Source organism: Fukomys damarensis, unplaced genomic scaffold (assembly GCF_012274545.1).
Source record: "Fukomys damarensis isolate Sample0158 unplaced genomic scaffold, DMR_v1.0_HiC HiC_scaffold_12, whole genome shotgun sequence".
Taxonomy (NCBI): domain Eukaryota; kingdom Metazoa; phylum Chordata; class Mammalia; order Rodentia; family Bathyergidae; genus Fukomys; species Fukomys damarensis.
In genome coordinates, this window is record NW_022900924.1 from 18,428,149 (window position 1) to 18,440,669 (window position 12,521).

At 38.5% G+C, this 12,521-nt stretch overlaps 1 protein-coding gene and 1 pseudogene across 1 annotated transcript in view; one reads left to right on the forward strand and one right to left on the reverse strand.

Annotated features, from left to right (window-relative positions):
* Positions 1 to 12,521, forward strand: part of Kntc1 (kinetochore associated 1) — an 80,994-nt gene that overhangs the window by 4,922 nt on the left and 63,551 nt on the right. The window contains exons 3-9 of the mRNA XM_010604354.1: positions 3,566 to 3,686; positions 5,420 to 5,535; positions 5,986 to 6,064; positions 7,394 to 7,471; positions 10,466 to 10,500; positions 10,723 to 10,833; positions 12,339 to 12,432. Coding sequence (XP_010602656.1) covers positions 3,566 to 3,686; positions 5,420 to 5,535; positions 5,986 to 6,064; positions 7,394 to 7,471; positions 10,466 to 10,500; positions 10,723 to 10,833; positions 12,339 to 12,432 — 634 coding nt within the window. The remainder of the gene's footprint in view (positions 1 to 3,565; positions 3,687 to 5,419; positions 5,536 to 5,985; positions 6,065 to 7,393; positions 7,472 to 10,465; positions 10,501 to 10,722; positions 10,834 to 12,338; positions 12,433 to 12,521) is intronic.
* LOC104848481 lies at positions 8,325 to 9,990 on the reverse strand (annotated as a pseudogene).

Genomic DNA, 12,521 nt, shown 5'->3' on the forward strand with positions numbered 1-12,521 from the left:
TTTTTTGAGACAGGGTCTCACTATGTAGTTGAGACTGACCTGGAACTCACTATGTAGCCCAGGCTGGTCTCGAACTCAGAGCAATCCTCCTGCCTCATCCTCCTGAGTGCTGGAAATACAGGCATGAGCCACCACGCCTGGCTAGTTTAACATTTTAAAAATGACGTTCTACATGTATTTAAAGAAACTGATAGGATCTTTAAAAAATATTTTTCTTTTTTTTTTTTTTGGTGTGTTGGGGATCAGAGTGTGGGCTGCATATTTGTTATACAGGGTCTACCATTGAGCTGCATCCCCAGGCCAACAAATCACCCCCCTCAAATCAGGGAATACTGAGTTCTATTCTCAGCCTTTTTTAGTTTTGTTTGCCTGTCTGTCTGTTTTTTGAGACAGGGTCTCACTATGTAGTTTAAAGGGCTGGGTTTTTGTTTTTTGTTTTTAATTTTTTTTTGTTTTAAATACTAGGTATCAGGGCTGGTGATTTAGCTCAGTAGTTCTGCTGCCTGCCTCATAAGTGTAAGGGCCTGAGTTCGATCCCCGGTACCAAAAATAAATACATACATACATACATACATAAATACATACTAGGGATCTTACTCGGGACCTTGCACTTGTGAGGAAGGCAGCAGAACCCCTGAGCTAAATCCCCAGCCTTACTTAGACTGCCCTAGAAGAGGCTGGTCTTGAACTCACATCTATCTTCCTGCCTCAGCCTCCAGACTGCTGGGATTACAGGCGTGTGCTACGATGCCTGGCTTTAGTTTTATTTTGAGATTAATTTTCACTAAATTGCTCAGATTGGCTTTGAATTTGTGATCCTACTGCCTCAGCCTTTTGAGTAGCTGGGATAACAGGTATGTACCAAAGTGCCCAGCAAGATAGCCTTTTTTATTCTTTTGGTGATAGTACTGGGGATTGAACCCAGAGCCTTCATACCTACTCCATTATTTTAAATTTTGAGACAGGGTCTCACTATGCTGCCAAGGCTGGGCTTGAACTTGTGATTTTCATGCTTAAGCTTCCCAGAGTACTGGGATCACAGATGTAAGCTACCATGCCTGGCTAGAAAAGCATTCTTTTTTTTTTTTTTTTTTTTTTTTTTTTTTTTTTTTGGTACGGGGGATTGAACTCAGGCCCTTGTGCTTGTGAGGTAGGCGGCAGAACCACTGAGCTAAATCCCCGGCCCTAGAAAATCATTCTTTATACAGATTTAAATTTGCATCCTTTTATTAGTCTATAGTGGTACTAACTTAGCATGAATTACAAAATTTTTGACTTTATCAGTATTGCAGATATATTGTATTTTTTGCCATTGTTTATTTGTTAAAGGCAAAAATTTAATGTATACTAAACATTCTGTAATGAGAAAATGACATATCTTAAATATGTATGTATTTACTTTTTTTCTGAGACCGTCTTTCTATGTAGTATAGGTTTTTCTTGTTTGTTTTTGTTTTGAGTCAGGGTCTCACTAAGTAGTTGAGACTGCTCTGGAACTCAGTGTGTAGCCCAGGCTGGTCTCAAACTCACAGCGATCCTCTTGCCTCAGCCTCCTGAGTTGTTGGGATTACAGGTGTGCACCACCACGCCCGGCTCTAGTCTAGTTTGGTTTTGAACTCTGTGTAGTCCAGGCTGACTTCCAACTCAATTCTCTTGCCTTAATGTATGAGTGCTGGAATTATAGGTGTGGGCCACTGTGCCCACTTCCTTTATTTTTTATATTACCAGGAACCTTAAACATGAGAGTAATCTAGTCCTCTCTTGACTTCTGAGAGTGGTCTATTGAAAAATAGTCCTGCAGGCTGGGGATTTAGTTTAGTGGCACTGTGCCTACATTGCAAGTGCGGTGTTCTTAGTTTAATCCCTTAGGTCAATTACAAACACACACACACACACACACACACACACACACACACACACAAAACCTGAAAAATAGTCGTTCATGTATATTGAGCTTTGAATTCAGTTAGGAGCTAAAATTCCATCTCTTAGTTTGCAGCATATACTCAATATGTGGTTTTAATTTTTTTTTCTTTTGTAGTACTGGGATTAAGCTATAGGACCTTTGCACTGAGCTGCATCTCCAGCCCTTTTTAAATATTTTAAAATTTGAGACAGGGTCTTATTTAACCAGTGAGTTATCCATGTTTCACTAGAACTTGTTATCCTCCTGCCTCAGCCTTCCAGAGTGCTGGGATCTGAGTTGTGAGCCACCACAACTTCATATTTTGAACATTGGCTGTGTTGATAGCTCTATGCTAGGTACTTGGACATAAGATGGCATATTATCCCTTCCTTTTAGGAATTTACCTTCAAGTTAGGCAGACAGAACATAAGCAACAAGAGAGCTGTGTGAGTCAGCATATGCTGAATGCCTCATGAATGGTACAGACAGCAAATGTAGGAACTCCAAGGATGGGGAGCTCATGTTGCTGTAGCAGTTTATGGGGCTCTTCCTAGTGCAGCTGTACTTGATTTGGGCATTTAGAGGAAGGGGAAGAGCTGAACGTGGTTGTGTGCACCTGGAATTCCAGCAACAACTCCGGAGGCTGGACAAGATGATCGCTTAAAAATAAAAGCTAGAACTTGGGGGATGTAGCTCAGTGTGAGCTCCTGAGATCAATCCCTGGTAGTGCAAAAGAAAAAAAAAAAAAGAAGAAAAAGGAGAGTGAGTAGAGCAGTTCAGGCAGAGAGAACAGCATCGGCAGATCCCTAGAGATAGCACAGTTCCTATTTTCCTTTTGGCAGTGCTTTTGTGTAACTTTCCCCTAGTCAAAGAAACAGAAAGAGTAGAAGAGAGGTCCAAATGTGGTGGAACTTTAAAGAATTGTACATCAAGACAGTAACCCTTGAAAAAGCATAAAGTGAAATGATGGGCTTATTTTGTTGGGGAAGAGTAAGAGCAGTTAACATTTACTAAGTGTGTGAAGGCTCTCTTCCAGACCTTCTGTGAACTAGTTCATTGGATTTCCACACAAGCAAGCATTGTAGATAATACTGTTAGGATCACTCCTGCTTTATAGGAAGGCTGCTGAGGCATTTGCCCAAGATCACTCACCCAGTAAGCGTTTGAGCTCTTTGCACAGTCAAGCTGGCTTTGGATTAGATGGGAAGTGTGGCCATGCCGGTGTTGGATTTCCCTGGGGCTTTACATCGCTGGTGTTAAGCAGATGCTGCTTTGTGCAGTATTTTCCTAGCGGGGCATGTGTCCTTCCGCTCACAGTTCACCACTACCCCGCTCTGGAGCGAAGCCATGGCCCTGAGACCTTGAGCCTGTTCATTTGTGTTAATGCCTGGCTCCTGCAACAGGAGATCAACCCTCTAGGAAACAAGGGAATCCCTTACATTTCCCTGTCCATCCTGGACTGTTTCCCTCCCTGCTCAGAACCATGGGTAAGTTTCAAATAAACCGTACAAAGACAAACTCAATGGCTAGTTAGGTGGAATGAGGGAAAAATGCCTTTCTGGATAAGTATTTAAATTGGATATTTGGGACCCTGAAATTTTTATACATTGTTAAATGTATAAAAATGTTTAAATACTGATGCTAATTTCCCTCCCACAGGCTTCATTAAATCCAAAGATTCAAGCATGTAGCTTGAGCGATGGCTTTATAATTGTAGCGGACCAATCCGTGATACTGCTCGACAGTATTTGTAAATTGCTTCAGTTGCATCTTATATTTGGTAAGGCTGATGTAATGAAATACATCAGAAATATATCTTGCTATCAATTTGTGATGGACTGCCGTTTCTCTACTCCATTATTTCTAATAAGATTAGACAAAGCTCCAGAAAATGTCTTTTTTTTTTTTGAGTTCTGAGGTAAGATCTCTCCAAATTAGGCTGGGCTTGAATTTTTGATCTTCCTGTCTTAACCTCCCAGAGTGCTGGGATTACAGGCACATGCCACCGTGCTTGTTTCATGTGTGGTTTTGGGGGTGTAGGGGAGCACTAGGATTCAAAGGATACTGCAGTAATCCATTCTCATATCTAAGGTGAGACATACTTGTAAAGCAGTAATTGAGTTTACTTGCCTGGTTTTACTAGAAAATTGAATATTTTAGCCTGTATGTGTTCAAGTTCTTATGCCTTTTTTTTGTTGTTGTTATTTTTTAAAAGTTTCTGAATCTTGTACATAGTTTCAATATGAATAGATACATGAATGCTTCTAGAATATATAGTGCTGTAAAATCTGTTTTTGTTTTTTTCTTTTTTGGGGGGGTTGCTGGGGGTCGAACTCAAGACCTTTTCCTTGCAAAGTAGGCGGCAGCACCACTGAGCTAAATCCCCATCCCTTTTGTTTGTTTCTTGAGTAGAAATTTTTTTTTTTTTTTTCTGGTACTGGGGATTGAACTTGGGTACTTGCGTTTGCAAGGCAGGCCACCGAACCGCTGAGCTAAATCTCCAGCCCCTTGAGTAGAAATTTTGTGGAAAAGATAAATGTGTTCAGTATTTGTGTATGAGCTTAGCCAAAAGAATCAGAAGGCACGCATTTGAGAACATGATCTTGATTACAATGTGGAGGCGGTAAACCCACGTTCGTGGGATATAATATTAACGTCCCTGTCCCTATCAGTGGCCACGATTCACAGTTTCTGCAGTGTTGTAGGGCCTGTGGTATCCTGTAATTTACTTATTTAAAGATAGTTGCTGCTAAACAACGTAGTTCATGTATCAGCTACACGTTACTGCTCTTATCTCTTGTTCTTTCCCCCAGCATCCACACCAGTCCCTGGTCTTCTTGTTGCTGTGTAAACACACAAGCTTGTCCTCCACCCAGTGACCCTACCCAAATTGCCCACTGTCTGGAACTACTCTTCCTCTTTGTTGATTTGGCTACTTCCTGATCTCCTTCAGCTCTCTCATGTGCTCTGATTAATACTATAAAATACATGGTTCTTCAAGGTCTCTTCTTACCCTGCTCTTCCTTTTTGTTTTTTCCAGAATGCTCACCACCTCTTCACACATCTTGCCATTTATTTTGTGAACCATTTTATCATCTATTTCTGTCTTAAAATATGAGGTCACTAAGCCTAGTGTGGTGGCACACACCTGTAGATTGTAATCCCAGCACTCAGGAGGCTGAGGCGGGAGGATCACTGGGAGTCCAAGGCCAACCTGAACTGCATAGTGAGACCTTGTCTCAAAAAAAAGAAAAGTTCGAGGTCACTGATGGTGGGAATGTCTTTATTCTCACCTATATGGAAAGGTCCCAGAACAATGTTCAGCGTGTTAACAAGTGTTTGGTGAACATTTGTTGACTTAGTTGAAGTTAGCAGTAGTACTTTACACTTTTGGTTTTTGCAATATTTACAAGTAGCTGAAATGGTAGATTTTTTTAGTGACCGTTTGCATTGTTTTTGGATCAAAAATAGACCTTTCAAAGAAAGATTGTAACCTTGCTTTCAAATTTTTAGATACTGAAGTGGATGTGGTTGGCCTGTGTCAAGAAGGGAAGTTTCTTTTGGTTGGGGAGAGAAATGGCAACTTGCACCTTATTCATGTGACATCGAAGCAGACACTTCTCACTAATGTAAGATCTGTTATTTTTCACTTTTACATAAAATCAAAATAATCTTTTAGATAACTAAAGCTCTTACAGACTATTACCTTGGGTTATAAATGAAAGAATAAGGTTTTTTTATATTTAATTTAAGAATCAACCTCAGAAACGTTTGAAGTAAATGCAAAATTTAAAAATTAATCTCTAAAGGTATTTAGTATGCTTGTCCAAAATAATTTTCCATTTTAAAACTAAAGTGTTTAGAATATAGGCAGAATTATTGCTAATGGTAAATAATAACCATGGTTTAAAGAATAGAATCACTCATTGTATTTTTCTAACCTTTTCTTTTTGTACGGGGAACCAGGCAGGCATTGCACCGCTGAGCTACATCCCCAGCCCTTTGTAACTTTAAAAAATTAATTTTATTGGTTCACAGTATTTTTCTAACTTTATCATTTGAAATTAATTTCCAATTAGGCTTTTGTTGAGAAAACTAATGATGAAAATCAACCTACTTACCGGAATCTTATTATTGAAAAAGATGGTTCAAAAGAAGGTAAATTTTCTAGAATTTTTTTTTCTTTTTGCATGGCTTCTGATAAATACCCAACAAAAAATCTAACATTTATATTTACTCAATGGTTTAAATTTCTTGTTAAACTATACATAAATTTTCCATTGATGCAAATATTGTTATAGAAGCAATTTTTTAAGTTTTAGATCTTTCCCGAAGATTGAATATGTTCTTGTCCTTTTTCTCATTTTGAGGCAGAGTCTTGCTATGTAGCCCAGTCTGGCTTCAAACTTCTGGGGGTCCTTTTGCCTAAGCCTCCCTAGTGCTGGGATTAAACACATGTGCCACCACTCCCAGTAGTTTTCCTAAATATAATATTCTAAATTTAGTTTTAAAGTGTAACTTTGTGGTTTTATTTATTTATTCTTGGTGGTATGGAGGATTGAACTGAGAGCCTCGCACTGAGCTATATTTTTAAACAGGCTCTCACTAAATTACTAAGTTACATAGGCTAGGTTTGAACTCTAAATCTTCCTGCCTCAGCTTCCTAGAGCGCTGGGAATACAGGTGCCACCATAACCAGCTGAGGAAACATTGTATTTTTGTTGGGGGGGGCATACTGGGGATCGAATTTGGGTCCTGTGCTTAAGAGGCAGTTGGTGGCAGTACTGAGCTACATCCCTGGTCCAGGAAACATTATATTCTTTTATAATGTTTTTCTAGCTGGGGGTGTATATCAGTGCTTACCTATCATGTGCAAGGCCCAGGAGTCAATCTCCAGTACCTCAAAAATTAATTAAATAAATGAATTTTTTAAAAACCTAGAACCAGGCCTTCAAATGCTAAAACTTAGGTTTCACCAAGAGTGCATTTTACAAAAAAATTTTTTGTGGGTTGCAGCGTACTTGTCATATTTTTATTTCAATAAATGTCAATTGGACAATAATTTACATACCTGAATTTTTTTTCTGATAAGGCAAGTTTGGTTTTCAAATGAAAGTTTCAAAGATTTTAACTTTTCTTGTTTTTGTGTTTTTGTTTTTTTGTTTTTTCGTTTTTTGAGACAGGGTCTCATTATGTAGTTGAGACTGCCCTGGAACTCACTGTGTAGCCCAGGCTGGTCTCAAACTCACAGCGACCCTCCTGCCTCAGCCTCCCACGTGCTGAGATTGCGCCACCACACCCAGCTTCCATTGTTTTTATTTAAAAAAACAATAAATTTTTGTAAATAAACTTTATCTATGTATTACAATATTATTTGATTAGAATTTAAGTGAGGAAATTGACATGTTTTTAAGATAGTTCAAGATACTGCTTTAAATTTTATGTCCATGTGCCTTTTATAGACTCATTTTAATATTATTTTAATAGGTACCTATTATATATTGCTTCTTACAAACAATGGATTTTTTTATATTACCAATCTTCAGCTTGTAAAAATTCAGCAAGGTAAGTAACATTTTCTTACCGATTTGCAGCAATATTTGTTAGTTTTTCAGTGACGTTTTAAATATTCTTTTTGAGAATATTGTAGTTTAATTGTGTACTGTGGTACTGGATATATATTCACATATCCAGAGTATACTTATTTCCTCTGATAGCTGCAGTAGAATCTCAAGAAATGTAAGTTGGTTACAGCTTCAGGTGTATGGAGCTTACTTGTGATGAGAAGACATAGGCTAGCCCAGGAACAGATGCTTCCTGGGGGAGTGAATGTAGAAATGACCGTATGGTGTTGGCAGTGCGGAGCCATATTCCATCTTAGCCAATAAGATTGAAGGATTGGATCGGGACAAGTATTTAAGAATTTTTTGTTGGTTTGTTTTGGCACTGGGATCGAACTAGTGAGGCAGGCAGCTGAACCACTGAGCTAAATCCCTGGCCCAACAAATGTTTTATTTTATTTTAGTTTCTTGGAATTTTTGTTAGTTTGTTTATTTATTTATTTATTTTTGCAATCATAAAGTAGCATTTATTTGGGGTTTAACATGAAATCATACAAAGAAAATTTGTATAAACACAAATCCACACTGTCATAACACATAGCAAAGGACAAAGTAAAAACAAAACTAATTGGCAGATATATGCAGTTGGACACAGTTGTGTCTTGTACACTAGAAAGTCTTTTACAGCCGGGCGTGGTGGCGAATGCCTGTAATCCCAGCACTCGGGAGGCTGAGGCAGGAGGATCTCTGTGAGTTCGAGACTAGCCTGGGCCACATAGTGAGTTCCAGGTCAGTCTCAACTACATAGTGAGACCCTGTCTCAAACAAACAAACAAACAAAGTCTTTTAAATAGTCATCAGAGCAACAGAAGATCAATCTTCAGTGTCGTCCTGCAAAATTTCTTTAGCGTCTCCTGTTTTCTCCAATGTCTTTCACTTTGGTATGGCTGGTAGTAATTTTGGTGATTGCCATCCCTTCAAGATGCCTTGCTGGAAGTGCCTTGTTGACCACTGTAGTCTGCATATCCCTGTCCATATCAATAGTTCCCATAGTTACACCCAGTATAATCATATCCATCACAGCTACTATAGTTTGTTTTTTAACCAGGGATCAAACTTGGGATCTTGCGCTTGTGAAGCAGACTACAGCACCACTGAGCAAAAACCCAGTCCAGTTACTGTAGTTTTGATCACTACCATAGGCACTACTGTAATTTCTATATCCTTGATCATAATAATTATTAAATCCTTGGTTTCAGTGTTGGCCCTGACCTCCTCAGCCACAACGCCCTAGTACTGCCTTGCCTTCCAGCTGCAGCACCTCTTCCTCCTTTTGGTTATTGCTGTTGCTGCTGAAATACCTCTCTGGGTTGGCAACTTTGATTTCACACTTTCCAGAATCAGTTTGATGGTATCTGCTTTCTAACAGTTTCTTGACTGGCTTTTCATCTGTATATGTGATAAAGATACAGTCCTCTCCTTTGATTTGTTTTGTATCCATGGGAAGTTCAATATTTTCAATCTCTCCAAAGGCTCCAGAATATTCTTTAACTTGTTCTTCAGAAGTATCTGAGCTCAATTCACCCACAAAGACCTTTTTAGGGGATTCTTGCCCTTTTAAAGCTTTGGCCCTTTTGAGGTTTATCAATTTCCCATCCAGTTTGTGTTCTTTTAGTTCCAGACCTTATCAGTGCTAACAGCGTCTTTGAAAAGCACAAGCCCAAATTCTCTTGATCTTCCAGTGGCTGGGTCTGTTTTAATTGTGTGGTCTACACCTTCCCCAAATTGAGACAACTTTCTTGCTCAAGCCTCCAATAAACATTTTACAGGGCAATCTCAAGTCAAGCCCACAGGACGATTTCCACAGTGCACAATGCAAACTCTAACAGGCCCACAGGGCTGGGGATTTAGCTCAGTGGTTCCAGTGCCTGCCTTGCAAACGCAAGGATCTGAGTTGGATCCCCAATACCAAAAAAATAAAAATAAATAGATAAAAAAGGCCAACAAGCTCTGGGAAAACCTGCCCACATTCCTTTGGATCAGAGAGCTAAACTTCCTAAACCAGCCCCTCCCACCTTTGGTCTCTCTCTTCTCTGCTGTTAAGCCAGTGATTCCCCTCAATGGCTGGTTGCAAAATGTTATGGGCCTTCCAGAAGTGCCCAAAACATGATTTCCCCCAAGTCTGGTTTGCACAATCATGCAGAGCAGCCAGGATACCTGATTTTTTATTTGTTTGTTTTTTGAGACAAGAGTCTTGCTTCGTAGTTCAGGCTGGCCCTGAACTTGCTGTGTAACCCAGGCTGGCCTCAAACTGATGACACTCCTACTGCCTCAGCCTCCCAAATGCTGGGATTACAAGTGTGAGCTACCAGACCCAGCAGTTTTTTGGATTTTTGAGACACTGTCTAGCTATGTAGTTCAGGACGGCCTCAAATCACCATGTAGCCCAGGCTGGCCTCAAACTTTGGGTGATCCTCTTGCCTCAGCTTCCTGACTGCTGGTATTATAGGCGTGCTTCAACATGCCCTGCACAACAAATGTTTGAAAACATCTGTGCTAGTTCTCAGCTAGGTTCTAATTATATGAGGAGATTTAAGATCCATAGGTGTTTGTAGTTTCACGAAGAAGCTAGATGAGTAATAAAGGAGCTATTCCAAAACAGTGAGAATTGATGATGCTTCACAGGTCAGACTTGAGAGCTTGAATAAGAGTAGAAGAAGTTGGACAAGAAGACCCCCTTGGCAGGCAGAAACATGGCTGAGGGAGGACACTGAGGGACTCTGGAGACACTCATGGTCTTGGCTGCTTCCCTGAATACGTGTACTGGAGTTTATAGCGTTAGTCAGTGCTGAAACTGAAAAGTCAGCACTACCTTATTTCTTCTGTTTTGTGTTTTTTAAGCTAAAATGCATTAATTTCACTTTGAAACAAAAAGAGTGACTTGAATTATTTTTTAGATTGATACTGTAAGTTTAACCTGCTTTCTTTTTTAATGCAGCAATTGAAAATGTAGATTTGGATGCAGCCAAAAAAGTAAGAAAGCAAAACTATATTATTGTCTTTCAACTTAAATTTAATATAAATGTAGAATGTTTCTATATGTAATTGACCTACTGGTTACTATTTTAGGAATTACTATGATATAACATTTTAATGACTTATTTAAAAGTATGTTCATAGATAATTGATTTAAGCTGATTCTTGTGCTTTTTGTGGGGCATAAAAATATATAATCTAATTTTAAAAATTTTGCAGTTACAGGGACAAATCAGATCCAGTTTTATTTCTACTGAAAATTATCATACTCTTGGTTGTCTCAGTTTTGTGGCTGGAGATTTAGCAAGTGAAACTCCTGTGATAATTGGGGTAATTCTTTCTGTAAAATTTCTTTTGTTATCTGAGTGTTTCTTTGATAGCATGTTATCTTTTTAGTTAAATTTCAGATTAATTTGTAACATGTAAGAAAAAGGAAACTATAAAATTAATTTAATAAAAATAAAAATTCAGTTAATAAAATTAATTTTTTAAAACCCAAATTTTCAAGCTGGGCATGGTGGCGCATGCCTGTAATCCCAGCACTCGGGAGGCTGAAGCAGGAGGATCGCTGTGAGTTCAAGGCCAGCCTGGGCTACACAGTGAGTTCCAGGTCAGTCTCAACAACATGTGAGACCCTGTCTCAAAAAAACCCAAATTTTCTATCTTGGAAGAATTTTATTTTCACTAGCCTCTCCCTGAAAGTTTAGCATTTCTTTTAAGTCTGATTATAGACAGAAACAAAAACAAAAAAACAGAGTCTTCTACAGTTACAGTAGTGCCCATGACTTTGTCACTAAATGGAAATCACAGATTTATTTGTTTGAGTTTTTTACAGTGCTGGGAATTAAACCCAACGTCTTAGATGTGGTAGGCAAGTGAGTGCTCTTCCACTAAGCTGAACTCCCAACCTGAAATAGCAGGTTGTTTTTTTAAATCGCATTATTTTTTAAAAAGATCACATTATTGTAGGTATTATAAAATATTTTTCTATATCACTACTTTAAAAGCATAGTGGATACAGGACATGGTGGCTCACGCCTATAATCCCAGCACTCCGGAGGCTGAGGCAGGAGGATTGTCATGAGTTTGAGGCCTGGGCTCCATAATGAGTTCAAGACCAGCCTGAACTACACATTAAGTGGTGCTGCCACATGCCTCACAAGAGCAAGGTTCTGAGTTCAATCCCTGGTACAAAAAAAAAAAAATCTTGGCTCTTCAGTGTCTCTGAGAAGATACATTTACTTTTGGTGACAAACTCAAAAGTTCTCTGGAGCCTACTGCTTTATTTTGGATTTTGCTTATGTTTGAAAGTAAAAGAAATGCTAAACTGAAGGTGATTTCTGCAAATGAATGTGTAAATATTTTTTTCCTATTCCGGTTTACATATCCTTGGAATCTTGAAATAAGCCAAGTTAAAAACCTGTATTTTAGAAATGGTCCTAGGGAATAAAAATCCCCATGCTTGCGAGTGGTTTTACTTTGTTCTCAGTCTTATCTAGCTGATCTACCTGCTTGCAAGTACTTGTTATTAGTAAATGAGAAAATGAGCAAATTACTGGAAAAATCTTAAAGTTCATAGTATGTCTTTTTCCGGCGCGATCCCTGAATATGCCTACTCCTTATTAAATATTATTCATGTGATCACATTAAATATCAACATTCAGTTCTTCTCATTCTTTCCTGAGATGAAGAGGAACTGGGAGATAAAAGCTAGTTGGGCTTGAATATGTAAATACGTAAAATGAGTAAAACACACAATGTTTATGATTTTACTTTGAGAGATATTCAGATCTTAGAACCAATTTTACAACTGTTATACTATTTTTGCTTTTTAGGGAACTGGTAATTATGCCCTCTCAAAATGGAAACCAGATTCTTCCAAAAAAGAAATGGCAATTAAGAACCTTGTTGATGCAGAAATTATTAAAGGTAAAATGAGTTAATAAAACTATTTTCTGTGATTATTAACAAGTTGTAATGTTCATGTTAATATACTTGGGCTGGTATATGGGTTTTTT